General features: G+C 45.0%; 1 protein-coding gene across 1 annotated transcript in view; it reads right to left on the bottom strand.

Annotated features, from left to right (window-relative positions):
• Positions 1 to 766: 766 nt before the first annotated feature.
• Positions 767 to 16,464, bottom strand: part of rnf185 (ring finger protein 185) — a 43,248-nt gene continuing 27,550 nt past the window's right edge. Inside the window, exons 5-6 of the mRNA XM_072245165.1 lie at positions 13,883 to 14,000; positions 767 to 2,358 (exon numbers count right to left, since the gene is read on the bottom strand). Coding sequence (XP_072101266.1) covers positions 2,261 to 2,358; positions 13,883 to 14,000 — 216 coding nt within the window. The 3' untranslated portion in view covers positions 767 to 2,260. The remainder of the gene's footprint in view (positions 2,359 to 13,882; positions 14,001 to 16,464) is intronic.

Raw genomic sequence — 16,464 nt, forward strand, 5'->3', positions numbered from 1 at the left:
TCTCCTTAGCCATGAGTTAAACTGTTATGATCTTCCCATTTCTGGCCTCACTAACACATGGCATGGGTAGCAATTCTGAGATCACAGCCCTAGAGGTCCTGTCCTTTAACTTAGAACCTAACTCCCTGAACTCACTTTGCAGGACCTCATCACCCTCCCTGTAGCTATCAGCTCAACACAAAGTTATGGAGTTAAACGTCACCTACAATAGTTGCCATTGTTGCAAAACTTTCAGCCCCATGGTCAGGGCTTAAATTAACTTTATCCAAAAATCAGCACTTTCTCACAGATATTCTCTGCTCCTGAAGGGCCAGCCTGAATTGTCATGGGTTCACACCAACCCTTACACCAGTCCAACACTAATCCCATTTAATTCTCATCATGTGCTCCAAGATTTTGCCACACACTAGGGGTTGTCTACAGTGGCCAATTAACCTAGCAACTCACACAACTTTGAGACATGGGAGGAAATTGGGGGATGGTGGACCCCACAAGGTTGGGGGAAGAATGTGTGAATTTTGCAGGGGTCAGGACTGGGACTTTGGAGTTACAAAGCAGTAGCACTACCTGCCGCATCAGATTGTGCGTTGGAGCTTGAATGTAATATGTTCTGCCTCGAGGGAACCAAGTAGTGCAAGTACTTGAAGCAAACTGCAGAATTTAGCCCAGCCCCACCGTTTACTTGCCACTGATAACGTTTTCAATAAAATTATGTTTTAATATTTCCATTAATCAGGACAAAGAATCTATACTAAGTCATCAATTAATTTATGTTCTGTATTTATTTGACATCTGATACAAAGCCAGAAATACAATATTAAATTAAAAATACATTTTGATACATCTAATAGCCACTTGTTTTCGTGTAAAGGTGTTATTCTCTCCCAACAGTGTCAATCTGGCAAGGCACAGGCATTCCCAATCACTTCCAGTAGCTCCACTAACTAGCTGAGCCATAGGACAGAACCCTAGAGCTTTCCCACAATCCAGTAACCTGGTCTTCATCCATCAGTAACTCATTCCTTCTATCTGGTTGCAGGGCTGCCCAAATACCATACAGCCCACTTCATTCTTCAGCTTGTTATGTCCAGGACTGAACTATAGTGGGGCCTCTGATCAGTGACTGCCACCCTGGCCTTAACCTGTCCCTTTAAACAACTCTCACTGAGGGTCTTCTCAGGGTCTCAGAACAGGTTGAACCCTGGCTCCTCATGTTACAGGGAGAGTCCAAAGATGTTTGCTGTTTTGCCTTACCTACAATTCTAGACTCACTAAAGTGGTCAAGACTTAGTCTTCTGAAATGGCTCAAGGGGCAGGTAATTGCTATTGAGGTGCAGGTCCCATGAGTAATTAATAAAAAGTGCTGATGAACAGCTTTGCTAAAGGGAAATCCATTATTACAGTCACCGGAGTAGGTAATTGGTCACTGAGAAATATCTCTCAATATTAGTGTCCCAGCAGGGATGGGTAGAACAAGGGTAGACCATTACTGAGTGACCAGGAAGTGTGCAGATGAAAGACAAGTCCCCCTTGTCACTGTATAACATGACATCTGAAATTAAAAGCAGGCAAAACAAAGAAATTACAATTATTACCACCCTCAATTTACAAAAATCTTCACAACCAAGAAGTTGTTTTGAACTATAGTCAATATGATGTAGGGAAAAGTGCCAGTCAGTTCAGGTCCTGTGAGATCCCACAATGATCAATACATAGCTGAGTAATGTTTCTCACAGATTTCTTAGTCTTTCTTTGAATAGTATTGTAGGAAATTTTCTATTCCATTGAGCAGCAGATGGGTTCTCAGCACTGGTTTGCACTGCTGCTCAAGTCGAGGAGTTGAGACACTCGTCTTCATCAGATGATTTAAGCAACCAAGCTGTCTGATACATGCTGCTTAAATCTCCGGGCTCTTTCACTCAAAGGCTATTTCTTCTATTACCAAACAGCTTCTTTGGCCTTTTGCACAATGATAGTGCAGCAGTGATATAGACCACCACAAACTTTGTGTCCGGTGAGTGGGCACACCACTCAACCTCACTGAAACAGACACTGTGACAAAATTACAGCCCGAGAAAAGGAGCCTTTTAAACTCATTCACAGTCGATCAAAACCCATCCCATTAGAAGCTGATTTTAGTTTCTATTTGATATAATTTTTGCCCCTAATACGTATCCAAAGGTAGAAAAACAGACAATCCTGTTCATTGCCCACATTTCAGATCACGCATGGGACTCGTGTTAAAGATTACGGTTTGTCCTCAGGCAATGAGGAGCCAAAACATTATCACAAGAGCCACGAAGAGGAAAAGGCGAGATAAGAACTGTTCATCCACATGTTGGGGTGTTCCAGGGACTGCTGTGGGGTGAGAGAGAAGAAAAACACTTAGAATCCAGAGATGGAGACCATTAATGATAGAGTCGTGCAACATTTCTCAATATACAAATACACAATAACTACAGATTATTAATAGATTTCAGTGCATAGTTAGCCACCACCCCACCCCTCTCTATTACCAGTCAATGCACTGTAAAGACTTTAAACCACTTTTTATCATGCTGTTTACATTGTAAATACATGCTGGTATTTATGTATTTATGCATATGTATACATTAACCTCCAAGTTTATTTTTATATAATTTTTTATTCTTATAAATGTTTAATGTTGTTGTTTTTGTTGCATGTTGTGCCAACACACCAGAAATTCCTAATACCTGTAAACGTATAGGATGAATAAAGTTGATCCTTTTTTAAAACAAAAACCTCAATTCACTCTTTGGAAGTGTGAGGCTTTGATGGAGTTCCAAAGTGCCCGTCTGAGGTAACACAGTTGCAAGACACATCACAAAGAGTCAAAGATAGAGGCACGCTGTGCTGTGGTGAGCTTAGCCCGTAGAAAAGTAGAAAACTGAAGATAAAGCAGTTTCAAGGACAATCCTCACAAACGACCTGTATTCATGACAACTTGTACAGTATGTCTGCAAATCGGATGATGTTAGATTCTGTTGATTCTGATGTTCGTAATTCAATGTTCTTTCAGAAGTCAAGAAAGAGGGCAAACTTGCTTCTGCACATCATTTTATTAAGTGTTAATAGAACAAAGAAAATTGAAAACAGACAGTAACAAGAGCAAAGACTAGCAAGTGAAGGGAGAGAAGAAACAAAACATGGAGGAGCCTCGTGGTTGACCCTTTTTATACCACAGAAATAAAAAACATTCCATTCAAATTTGAAGATAAGGATTAACCAGTCGATGGCCCCTATTCAAATAATGCCATAAACTTCCAGAATCATACAAATGTAACCACTAGGGAACACACTGAACAATTGAATATACATACTGTGACCACTAGGAAATATACTAAATCAGGGGTCCCCAACCTTTTTCGCACTGTGGACCAGCCGACCCGGGGGGGGGGGGGGCGTAGGGTTGCCAACGGACAAGAGTAGCAGTCAAATACGTTGTGTTTACCCCGAGAAAGACTACCATGACCATGAAGCCTTGCGCAGGCACCTGTGTACGCATGCGTGACTTGCGCATGCGTGTACATGCCGATTTTTTTCTACATATCGTTTTTGGCGATTCTGTTTGGGGGGGGGGGGTGTTGATTATGACCGGAATACAGGTGATAAGTGGCTAATACACTCAATTTCGTTTCTAAAAGGGTTTATCTAACGAATTTAATATTAAACACACAGCGCATATTTTCCTCGCATGAATATAGTGATAAGTCAATTATCAGGGGAGGACAGGGGAGCTTGAAGTACGTGTTGAATGAACTTCCAGTAGAAGTGGTATAGGCAGGTTCGATATGTGACGAAAGACCAAGTAATCAGAAGATTGATGCTGATGAGAGAGATAAGAGAGACAGAAGGGAGAAGCGGGCAAAATGTTAATGAGAGACAAGAGAGACACAGTTCCGAGTATTGACAGGCCAGTTGCTTTGAACCTGAACTGTTTGAAGTTTGATGGACAGGCGATACCCCAGCAGGGGGATAAAAGGAGCAGGTTCGCTAAGGCAAGACAGACACCACGAGATCACGAGATAACGAGACCCTGGAAGTGTGGTGTGCCCCCCACAAGTTGGTGGGAGTTTTGGAGGTCTGGTCGCGGGACCGACCATAGACGCACAGGGTGAAAAGGTACGATCGGCGGGAACCTGGTGTGTGTGTCCGCCCTTGCCTGGGTGCCGGGTTCACCACGGAAGAATGATTGTATCCGGAACGGAGGGGTCACAGTCGGTGACCTCAGAAGACATTAAAAAGAGCTCGCCCAAAAGCTAACTGCGGAGAACATCAAGGTCTGTCTGAATTCGATTTGCATATCATCCTTCTCTCGCTCTCTCTCTCCAACGGCACAACAGTGATTGCTGCGAACTGTACTCAGCTGAACTGAACTCTGCGTCACTTGAGACTGATCATTTTACCCCTAGACTGCGATAGAGCTTGATTGATTGCTATTATCCTAGTTCTGTGTACATGTGTGTTTTATCATTGCTAACCTGTTGCATTTATATCCTTATGATTAGAGTACTGTGTTACTTATTTCTTTAATAAAACTTTCTTAGTTCCAGTCATCCAGACTCCAACTAAGTGGTCCATTTCTGCTGGTTTGGCAACCTAGTTACGGGGTACGTAACATAAGTGGGGTTCTCATCCGCGATTTTGAATGCTAAATTTGGGACGGAGTAAATTGATTGGGTTAAAATTCCCGAAAGAAAGAAAAGGCAAACAGCAGAAAATGAGATTGAGGAATTTCTAAAGGCGCCGACCTTGGAGGCATTGGAGGATGCCAGGAAATCAGAATTGGCAGCTGTGGCCAAACAGTTGAGTCTTTTTAAGGGGAAGTCGACAATGAAGAGAGCGGAGATGCACAGAGCTATCATTGAACATTATGTATCTAAAGGTGTGTTTCCCCAAGGGGAGCTGGAGGTGGTATCTATTGGAAAACCTGGTGGAGACACAGTACAGCTGCAGATTGAAAAATTGAGACTCGAGCACAAGTTCCGGGTAAAACAGCTGGAGCGAGAAGAGAAGGACAGGCAGTTGGAACGAGAAGCGAGAGAGAAACAGAGGAAAAGGGAATTTGAGCTGGAGAAGTTAAAGATGACGGTAGTGCAGGGGCCCATGCCGAACCAAGGTGGAGGGTTCAGGGTGACCCAGGAGGTTAGGCTGGTTCCCTCATTTGAGGAGACCGATGTTGATCGGTACTTCCTCCATTTTGAAAAAGTTGCTGCAAGACAGGACTGGCCGAGGGATAAGTGGGCTGTTTTGCTTCAGAGTGTACTTAAAGGAAAAGCCCAACAAGCTTACTCGGCCTTGTCCGCAGAAGATGCCCAGAGGTATGATGTGGTGAAAGAGGCCATACTCAGGATTTATGAGTTGGTCCCGGAGGCATACTGGCAGAGTTTGCCCATGAGATGCAGATATATTGTGAGCGTTGGTGCGCCTCGAGAGAGGTTAATGGGGATTATGACAGACTGCTACAGCTAATCCTGATTGAGCAGTTTAAAGGTTGTGTCCCTGAAGGTATGAGACCCTACCTAGATGAGAAAGAGGCAGACACCTTAGCTGCAACTGCTAAGTTAGCGGATGAGCACGCGTTGACACTTTAAACAAAGTTTACCCCGAGTAAAGGCTACCAGAAGGGTAGTCAGGACGGCGGAGAGAGTCCGCCAGAAAAGCCAGAAAGTAAGCCGGGGACCAGTGAGAGGGATAAGGTAGACAGGAAGCAGTTTGGTAGGAAGTCTCCTGGGGTCGTATGCTATCATTGTGGGAAAGCCGGTCACTTTGCGTCCAGGTGTTTCGCCCCAAAGGAGGAGTCAGGGAAAGGAAAAACGACGGTTCCGACTGGCTGTATTGAGCTGGTAAACAAACCGCTAGGGGAGAAGAGGTCTGAAAGTTCAGGAAGGCGTGAGAGGTTTATCTCGGCCGGATTGGTGTCGGTGAAGGAGGGGTTAAACTCAGTTCCAGTACGGATCTGGAGAGACACTGGAGCTTGGCAGTCATTGATATTAAACAGTGTATTAGACTTTAGTTCAGAGACCCAGACTGGGGAGGTCAGGGTGATAAAAGGCATTGGGAAAGGGACTGAAGCAGTACCTTCGCACCAGATACACCTAAAAAGCGACTTGGTCTCTGAACTGGTCACGATCGGGGTGAGGCCCGAACTACCGATGGAAGACGTGGAGGTCTTACTCGGTAATGACCTCGCCGGTGGAGAGGTGTACCCAGCAGTAAGATTGACAAGCCAGACTGCCAGCATTGAGACCCCGCCCATGGACTCACAGGTTTATCCCGTTTGTGCAGTGACTCGGCGCATGCCCAGAAAGGCTGCCGAAGCGAATGTAGATTTAGCAGAGACGTTTTTACCAGCCTTGTACCAGGAGGGGTTAGAAAGTGAAAAGAAGGAGCACAGTAAAATGGGAGGAAATGAAACGGAAGTTAAGGTAGACTTATCATTAGCAAGGAAGGAATTTGTACAGACACAGGAGCGAGACGAGGAGCTGATGGTTTTGACGGAGACAGCTCTCTCTGAAGCAGAATTAAAAAGGGAGCCAGTGGGCTGTTATGTGAAGGAGGGAGTACTAAGGAGGAAATGGAGACCAAGTACCGTGCTCGCAGATGAGGAATGGGGGGTGGTGCCAAAAATTTATGGGGATAAGATTCTTAACCCAGCCCACAAGTTACCCCTCGGTGAACATTTTGGGGTGAGGAAAACAGTCAGTAGAATCATGAAAGAGTTTTACTGGCCGCACAGGAGGAAGGATGCTATTGACTACTGTAGACGTGAGCTAACACAATTACAGGCTATTGATATGCTAACAGCTTGCCACGATAGGCGAACAAACCTAGTCGGTGTTATCACGAAAATTAATGAGGCTAGGGTGCCACCTGATAAGGGGAAGACCCATTTTGAAAAGATAAGTGTGGTGCCGACCAGATGGGAGAACTCTATTGTGTTGGCCAACTTTGCTGATGAGTTCTCTCACTTAATCCCCGAACAAAGCGAGCTGCCGGTAAGTCAATTACATGGCACGCACACGTATGTCCGGATGTCCCGAGGCGATGCAAAGAGCTGGGACATGGTGTTGTTGTCACATCAGGTCAGCCTAGTGAGCATCACCCCTACAGGATGATTAATTCAGTGACAAAAGGGCTAAAGAACGCTGAAGCATATATTGGCGAGTTAGTGGTCTGGAGTGACACGTGGGAGGAGCTGTTTAAAAAGCTGTCTGAAGCCAGCCTGACAGTGAACCTCGCAAAAAGTAAATTCGGCCACGGAAAGATCACTTATCTGGGATTTGTGGTAAGACAGGGGCAGCTGGCACTGATGCAGGCTAAGGTGCGGGCTATCTCTGAAGTCCCCACCCCGACAGACAAGGGAGCCCTGAGAAGGTTCTTGGGGATGGTGGGGTACTGTTGGAAGCTTTGCAAAAACTTTGCGGATTTTGCCCTCCCTCTTACCAAGCTCTTGCCAAAGAATGCTAGGTTTGTCGGGGATGATCCTTGTTATATTTGTCCGGGACGAAAACCACTGAGAAGTTACACTGATCACAACTCATTAGTGTTTTTGGCCACTATGAAGTTTGCTAAGTTGGAGCCTGGTCTTAGAGGATTATTAAAATAGCACATATAAAAGGAATGGAAAGGTGATGGCTGACTGTCTGTCAAGGTGTTGACAACTTAAATTTCTCTGTATTAGCCAAATGGCTGATGACCATGTATATTTGTGTGTATCTAATAATGTATTCATGCCTATAATTTTTACCCCGGTAAAAATCCTTTGAAGGATAGGGGTGTGACGAAAGACTAAGTTATCAGAAGATTGATGCTGATGAGAGAGATATGAGAGACAAAAGGGAGAAGCGGGCAAAATGTTAATGAGAGACGAGAGAGACACAGTTCTGAGTATTGACAGACCGGTTGCTTTGAACCTAAACAGTTTGAAGTTTGATGGACAGGTGATACCCCAGCAGGGGGATAAAAGGAACAGGTTCGCTAAGGCAAGACAGACACCATGAGATCACGAGATAACGAGACCCTGGAAGTGCGGTGTGTCCCCCACAAATTTGTGGGAGTTTTGGAGGTCTGGTCGCGGGACCGACCATAGACACACAGGATGAAAAGGTACGATCGGCGGGAACCTGGTGTGTGTGTCCGTCCTTGCCTGGGTGCCGGGTTCATCACGGAAGAATGATCGTATCCGGAACGGAGGGGTCACAGTCAGTGACCTCAGAAGACATTAAAAAGGGCTCGTCCAAAAGCTAACTGCGGAGAACATCGAGGTCTGTCTGAATTCGATTTGCATATCATCCTTCTCTCTCTCTCTCTCCAACAGCACAACAGCGATTGCTGCGAACTGTACTCAGCTGAACTGAACTCTGCATCACTTGAGACTGATCATTTTACCCCTAGGCTGCGATAGAGCTTGATTGATTCCTATTATCCTAGTTCTGTGTACATGTGTGTTTTATCATTGCTAACCTGTTGCATTTATATCCTTACGATTAGAGTACTGTGTTACTTATCTCTTTAATAAAACTTTCTTAGTTCCAGTAATCCAGACTCCAACGAAGTGGCCCATTTCTGCTGGTTTGGCAACCCAGTTACGGGGTACGTAACAGATATTATCATTTAAAGAAAAATTGGATAGGTATATGGACAGGAAAGGAATGGAGGGTTATGGGCTGAGTGCAGGTCGGTGGGACTAGATGAGAGTAGCGTTCGGCACGGACTAGAAGGGCCGAGATGGCCTGTTTCTGTGCTGTAATTGTTATATGGTTATACAAGTCACTTATCAGTCAATAGCATCATAACATTTTAAGTAACGTTTGGATATTAAACACACAGCACATATTTTCACCATATGAACATATAAAATCATTGCAACACGCCAATGTTGCTGAATCAGTGGGAGCCCTGGGCTTGTTTTCCTGCAACAACACGGTCCTATTGAGGGGTGAAGGGAGACAGCGATACTCGAAGTGGGTTCCTTATGTCCAGTCTATTCTGCAATTTAGTTTTCGTTGCATTCATTGCAGAGATATGTTGGAAATGGAAGCAACGTTTTCAGTGCTTTCGTGGTTATCTCAGGATACTCAGCCTTGACTTTGATCCAGAATGCCGGCAGAAATGTTATGTCAAACATACTTTTCAGCCCGTCGTCATTTGCAAGCTCGAGGAGTTGATCTCTTTCCCGCGTTGACATGGATGACGGGCGGGAAATGACCTCACGTGCGTTCAAGCTCAACAGTGGGCATGACAGGGAATGAGGAAAGGTGCAGCTGACTCACATCGCCAAATCATATCGCCTCCTTGCGGCCCGGTAGCGCATGCTTTGCGACCCGGCGGTTGGGGACTGCTGTACTAAATAGTTACATGTATACAAGTATTATAAAAGCACAAGCAGGTAATTGATTGTTAAGATCCAAATAAAATCACAATTAAACAGTCTAATCCAACAGTTCCTTTGAGAGTTGCAACAGCAATAACGCAATGGAGACAATTTAAGGTGAACAGATGCAAAGTTATGTCTGTCCCAATGAAAAGTTGCAAGACTACAAAAGATTCCTTGAGGCAAGACATCTAGATGAGTGAGGGTGAGCAAGTGGAGAAGACTATACCCGAGAAGCATTCAGTAAGGTCACTTCAACACACCAGAAATAAGAATCTACAACACAAGTGGTTTCTCTGATATCATAATCTGTACAAGTTTACAACCTGTGAGAAGTGGTATGCTTACACACCAAGCCAGATGGTCAGATGGACTAAATGCCAAGAACGTAAATATTGAGATAAATAAATAAATACTAGATAAATAATAACATGAGAAAAACAATGAGTCATGCACTGGAAGGGATTGTACAAGTTATGAGAGGACAGTGGGTTAATGTGTTACATATTAAAATCAAATAACTACAGCACGTTGACGTATTAAGAGCACAGCAGCAGGACACCAACATTATGAATAGCCCAACTCAGGAGCTTAGAGGTATCGGAGCTTCTAATCTGCTTACACTGATCAAAGACAGAACTGCTCACACAACACTTGTTGGATCCTCTCATGTCTGTACCAGCAAGCTCAAGTTCAATTTACACAAGTACAGCATTAAAAATAAAAAGCACTAAACAAACATCTAGTTTTCCAGTGTCTGAGTCTACCTACAGCAGCCTGGGTGTGATCAGTCCTGTACACACAGACTGCTGGTGAGCTAGTGGTTCTGAAGACATGCAGCATATCCCGAACAACTTGGCCCTGATTTCCTCTCCTGATACTGCAGTGTAAAGGGCTGAATGGAGCTGCAAGTCAGATAAAGAGCAAAGTCCGGCTGGATTCCCCACATTTGTCCCTTCATTGCAGCAGATTCCTGTACATTAATAATAGAGGTGGGGGTCCATCAATAAGATCTGCAACACCCAGGACATACCACCTTTTCATTACTACCATCTGGGAGGAGGTACTGAAGACTCAGTGGTTGATTTATTAGGTACATCTCTCTAGTACTGAATAGGGCCCTCTTTGCCCCTAGAAACGGCTGATTTTATCAAAGCATGGATTTAACAAGCTGCAGGAAACATTCTTTCGAGATTCTGATCTATGTGAACTTGATAGCGTTACATAGTTGCTGCAGTTTTGTTGGATGCACCAGCCTGAAACACTGACACAAGGCAGGGTGGATTTGTTGTTTATGACAAATTCTCTACCACCTGCATGTCACAGCTGAAATAAGAGTTTCATTAGACCAGGCGATGTTTTTCCAATCTTTAACTATCCAGTTTGGCTGAGTCTGTGCCCACTATAGCCCCCATTTCCTTTTCTTAGCTGACAGGAATGGAACCTGGTGTACTCTTCTGTTGGTGAAGCCCATATCCATTTCAAGGTTCAACATCTTGTGCATTCAGAGATGCTCTTCTGCTCACCCGGCTGTAATGCGAGATCGTTTGAACTACTGTCACCTTCCTGTCAGCCTGAACCAGTCTAGTCGTTCTTCTCTGACCTCCCTCGTTAACAAGGCGTTTTCATCCACAGAACTGCCGCTCAACGGATGTTATTTGTTTTTCACACCATTCTCAGTAAACTCTAGGCATTGTTGTGTGTGAAAACCCCCAGGAGATCAACTGCCTGCCTGGAGAATGGTGTCTGCTACACCAGAGTGCAGTTCATTCACTTCAGCATCACCATTCTTCAGAAGCTGGTGGGTCAACTGGCCATGTTGGGGTCTCAACACCTCTCTCTGTATCTGGATTTTGGACTTCTTGACAGAGACACCTCAGGCAGTCCGTGTCGGCAGCAATGTCTCTAGCTCCATCACACTGAGCATTGGTCTCAGCCTGCTGCTAACGTGTGACTGTAGTGCTAGATCCAACTCTAACCACATCAAGTTGGCCGTTGACACATCAGTGTTGGCCTCACCGGCAACAATAATGAGTCGGCGAGGAGCTAGTACGGCTTGTGGACTGGTGCGAAAACATCAATCTGAGTCTCAATATGGACAAGACTAAAGAGATGATTTGTGGACTTCATGAAGGTGAGGCTAACCACTCTCTCCTGCACGTCAACAGTTCCTCCCTGACTCTCTCCACAAACATCAAATTTCTTGGTGTGCATATCATGGATAATCTCACCTGGTCCCTCAGCACCACATCTTTAGTCAAGAAAGCACAGCAATGCCTCAACTTCCTGAGGTGATTAAAGTGAGCAAGGGTCCCCACCCTCATTTTAACCATATTCTACCAGAGCATCATCAAGAGTGCCCTGACCAGCTGTATCACTGTCTGGTATGGGAATTGTAAGGCATCTGACTGCAAGACCCTGCAATGCATTGTGAGGACTGCTAAGAGAATCACTGGGGTCTTTCTCCCCCCAACATCCCCCCCCCCCCATCTAGGACAAATATCAGAAGTGCCGCATTTGCAGAGACCTCAGCATTGTGGGCTGCCTCCCATCGGCCCCACAAACTCTTTGACCTCCTACCATCAGGCCGAAGATATAGCAGTACAAGAACAAGGGGTGTATGGGGTGTCATCTCTGGTGGCGGGCTTGTCGTGCTCCGCCCAGGGGCAGTTTGTCCACCTTTGGTCCCCAACTGCCACCCAGCTCTCACCTGTGGCTCAAAAGTAACTGTTGTATGCGACAGAGGCCACACCCAGGTACATTGCTTCGACAGGCAGGCTAAACCAGGTGAATGTAGCCGGGAACCTCCAATCCTGGTGAGATAGGGATATGCCTACCCCAGCAAGCAAAGCCAGATCCAGTGGACGGGGTAGATGAGATCAAATACAAGATCCAACTGCCAAGAAGGCGGTGCTGCAACACTTCGTGGAGAGCGAAAGTCGAGGAAGTCTCCGGTCATGATTTTTCATACTATTGGACCAAGTTTTCTGAGGCCGAGAGAGTGGAACTGCCCCAGTGCAGCGGCCTTTTCACTGTAAAACTCCTCCCGCACAGGTTTACGTTATCATTGAAAACAATGGACAAGCAACACAAACACATTAAGAACAAGGACTATTAGACTAAAAACAGCTTCTTCCCTGTTTATCACTATTTCTCAAAACTGGCCAATGGCCTTTGGCACCAAAAAACTGTTAAAAAGCCATCAAGATCATCCAAGGAGTGGAACTCCAGTTTGGGCTATAGAATTACTATTTTTCTTGTAGTTTAACTTTCCCATGGCTGTATTTTTATATAATCAACCACATACATGTACTTTTTCCAGATGAATTTTCTGACAATTATGGTACAGTTGCTTCTTTATATTTATAGAAACTTTTTCATTTTCAGTCGGTGTCACATCACTTGAATCTGGCTATTTTATAGGTTAATAGTTATCACTAGAATTTTTATTGCCTCTAGTCTGAGTATGAGATGACCACCACTGCTACTTCCTCTTCTTTGTTCTCTCTGGTCCTTCTCTTGTTCGTTTTCTACTCTAGTAACACTTATTAGAATGATCATAATAATTAAGCTTGTGCCCCATTCTTGACCGGATCACTTCTTGTTTGCGGCTCACTGAGGTCAGGGATCCTGCAGGTCTCACGACAAGAACTGAGACTTGACCTCAGGTGATGGGGCTTGTCACTGATTCTCAAACATTTCAAAACTGGCCAGTTGCCAGTTCCACCATCTGAGGCCAAACTTCAACTCTTTCAGTGCGACCTCGAGGATGCTGACCTAAGTGCAGCCAGAAAACAACAAGAGCAATGGACCAAGCAAGCCCAGCCTATTAGTTAAAACCACAGAGAACAGGAAACACATATTGAAGTAGAGGAGATCACTGGCAACCAGTTCCTAGGATTCCTCACCACATACATTACGAAAACAAGGCCATGAGCCTGAACACTTTGGTCACCCTAATCCAGACTGCAGCAGCAAGTTTACACATTGACAGTAGCATGTCAACTTTCTAGACAAAATTATATAAACTCTAGATGTGTTACAGGGAAAGAGCAGGGGAGTAAGACTAACTAGCTCTTTCAAAGATTCAGTTAAGGTCCTGACGGGCTGCACAATTTAATGAATTGCTGGCCAGCTAAGGGCAAGTCACAATCATCAGCCTGAAAATGGGTTGCTACTCAGCCTTACAAAGCACATCATTATCTACTCTTGTGTCATTTGACATTAGCTGTTTCATGCAAACTTTGTAAAATCCATTAACAGTGTTGAGTGGAATGCAATGCTGGATCAAGACTCTGTAATACAGTTTCAATTTTTGGTTTCAAAGCTGGAACTGAAGATGCTGCCTGTCCTAAATTTTCAAAGCAATGTGCAAAAGCAAATGTAGATGGAGACCAATCCATACAAAGCTATCAGAAAGACAAATTTTGATCTGTTTGATGCAGTAACTACATATAAGGAGAAAGGTAATTTTAAACCAAGTACCTGGCGGTGGACGGCCATCATTAATATTAAAAGCTGTTGCAAAAATTCCGAATGGAAATGCACCAATCCCGAAAGACATCTGAAATCCTCCATCTCCAAACCCAAAACCTTGGAAACCCTGAAACAGGATTATGACAGCAACTTGACAGGTGTCCAGAATAAGCATAAGCATGATCGAAGCCCCCCTTTACGACAAAATGAAAACCCCACAACACTCAAAAATGAAGGAAATCTACTGATGGAGACTAGAAAGTGGCGAAAAGGTCAGAAATAGTGTGGAGTAGGGCTAAGCTACTGGGCAACAAACATATCAATGACAAATTAAGTCACAGCTACATATCTTCCACATTGACAGCACAAAGTTACTGTGGATTATTTAAAATTTGTCATCCTTGGGTTGGATCTTTAGATTCAACTGCTGAATGTTGGTGTCATATTCCACATGCCTCCTCCCATGTAGATGCACCCGGACATACACCTTCAAGGTTGGCAAAGTGAAGGAGTGAGTGCAGGGATTGGCTGAGAAGTTAAGCCCTTGGGAGTCTTTTTTCTGTTGTTTTCAGGAGCGGGAGATTAAAAAACCAGTTGCGACCAGCCTGCAACACATACCTTCAAGGTCGGCAAAGGCGCGGCAAGTGCAGTGAATTAGTCAATTTATCAGTCAATATAAGCAAGGTTTGCTCTAGGGGAGTGGCCTTGTTGAGGGAAGTGCCAGTCTTTGGCTCAGGAGTCTTCGGCGAGGAGGCTGAAAGAGGAGACTATGCCACATTGGAGAGGGTGAGAGGTGGTGAAGAAATGACAGGTAAACTGATTCAGTGTGATGCTTGCATGATGTGGGAGGTCAGGGACACAGATGGTGCCTCTGGCTGCTACAACTGTGGAAAGTGTGTCCAAATTCAGCTCCTGAAGGACCGTGTTGAGGCACTGGAGAAGCAACTGGATGATCTCAGGTTCATTGGGAAACTGAGAGTTTTCTGGACAGGACCTACAGCGAGATCATTACTCTGAAGACATCGGAAAAGAGAAGGGGGGCGACGATGAGGAAGGGATAGATGCTTGGAGTACAGGAGATCCCGGGGGATGTACCTCTTGAAAACAGGTTCACCATCTTGGACGCTGTTGGGACAGAAGACTCTGCCAGTCTGAGAGGGCTGACAGGTCTGTGAGTCAAAATTTGGCGCTGAAGCAAAGTCAAGGAGACAGACGTCAGGCAGAGCCGTGATAGTACGGGACTCCATAGTGAGAGGTACAGAAAGGGGTTTCTGCAGCAACAGGCGAGATTTAAGAATGGTGTGTGCCTCCCTGGTGCCAGGGTCAAGGACGTCATGGACCGATTGCAGGGCATCCTCAAGTGTGAAGGTGTACAGCCAGAAGTGGTAGGGCATGTTGGCACAAATGATGTCGGGAAGAGGAAAGAAATTCTGCAGCGTGACTTCAGATAACTCGGAAGAAGGCTGAAAAGCAGGACCTCCAGGGTGGTTATCTCCGGTTTGCTTCCAGTTCCTTATGCTGGTGAGGGCAGGAACAGGGAGATAGGCTGAGGAGCTGGTGCGGGAAGCAGGGATTTAGATTCTTAGACCACTGGGATCTGTTTTGGGGCAAGGATGAATTGTACAAAAGGGACGGGCTGCACCATTACAGGCGGGGGACCAGCATTCTGGCAGGCAGGTTTGCCACTGCTACACGGGTGTGTTTAAACTAAGTAGTCGGAGGGAGGAGAGAAAATATAAAGATGGAGTTAAAGGGAAAGAGAGAATAAGGAAAGTTAAGAAAGACAACAAGAATTAATGGGGCAGAAAGCTCAGGAAGGGATCGGAGAGTATGGCCAAGTGCAATAGGAATCGATTTGAAAGGTGAGGGGAGTAATGGATTAAAAGTATTATACATGAATGCACGAAGTATAAGGAATAAAGTGGATGAGCTTGAGGCTCAGTTGGAAATTGGCGAGTATGATGTTGTAGGAATAACAGAGACATGGCTGCAAGAGGACCAGGGCTGGGAAATGAATATTCAAGGGTATACGTCCTATCGAAAGGACAGAGAGGTGGGCAGAGGGGGTGGAGTGGCTGTTTTGGTGAGGAATGATATTCAGTCCCTTGCGAGGGTGACATAGAATCAGGAGACGTACAGTCAGTATGGATAGAACTGAGAAATTGTAAGGGAAGACCCTAATGGGAGTTATCTACAGGCCCCCAAACAGTAGCCTGGATATAGGGTGCAAGTTGAATCAAGAATTAAAATTGGCATGTCGCAAAGATAATGCTACGGTTGTTATGGGGGATTTTAACATGCAGGTAGACTGGGAAAATCAGGTTAGTACTGGACCCCAAGAAAGGGAGTTTGCGGAGTGCCTCTGAGATGGATTCTTAGAGCAGCTTGTACTAGAGCCTACCAGGGAGAAGGCAGTTCTGGATTTAGTGTTGTGTAATGAACCGGATTTGATAAGTGAACTCAAGGTAAAGGAGCCATTAGGAGGTAGTGACCATAATATGATGAGTTTTAATCTACAATTTGAGAGGGAGAAGGGAAAATCGGAAGTGTCAGTATTGCAGTTGAACAAAGGGGACTTTGGAGCCAAGAGG

This window comes from Mobula birostris, chromosome 2, assembly GCF_030028105.1.
Source record: "Mobula birostris isolate sMobBir1 chromosome 2, sMobBir1.hap1, whole genome shotgun sequence".
NCBI lineage: Eukaryota > Metazoa > Chordata > Chondrichthyes > Myliobatiformes > Myliobatidae > Mobula > Mobula birostris.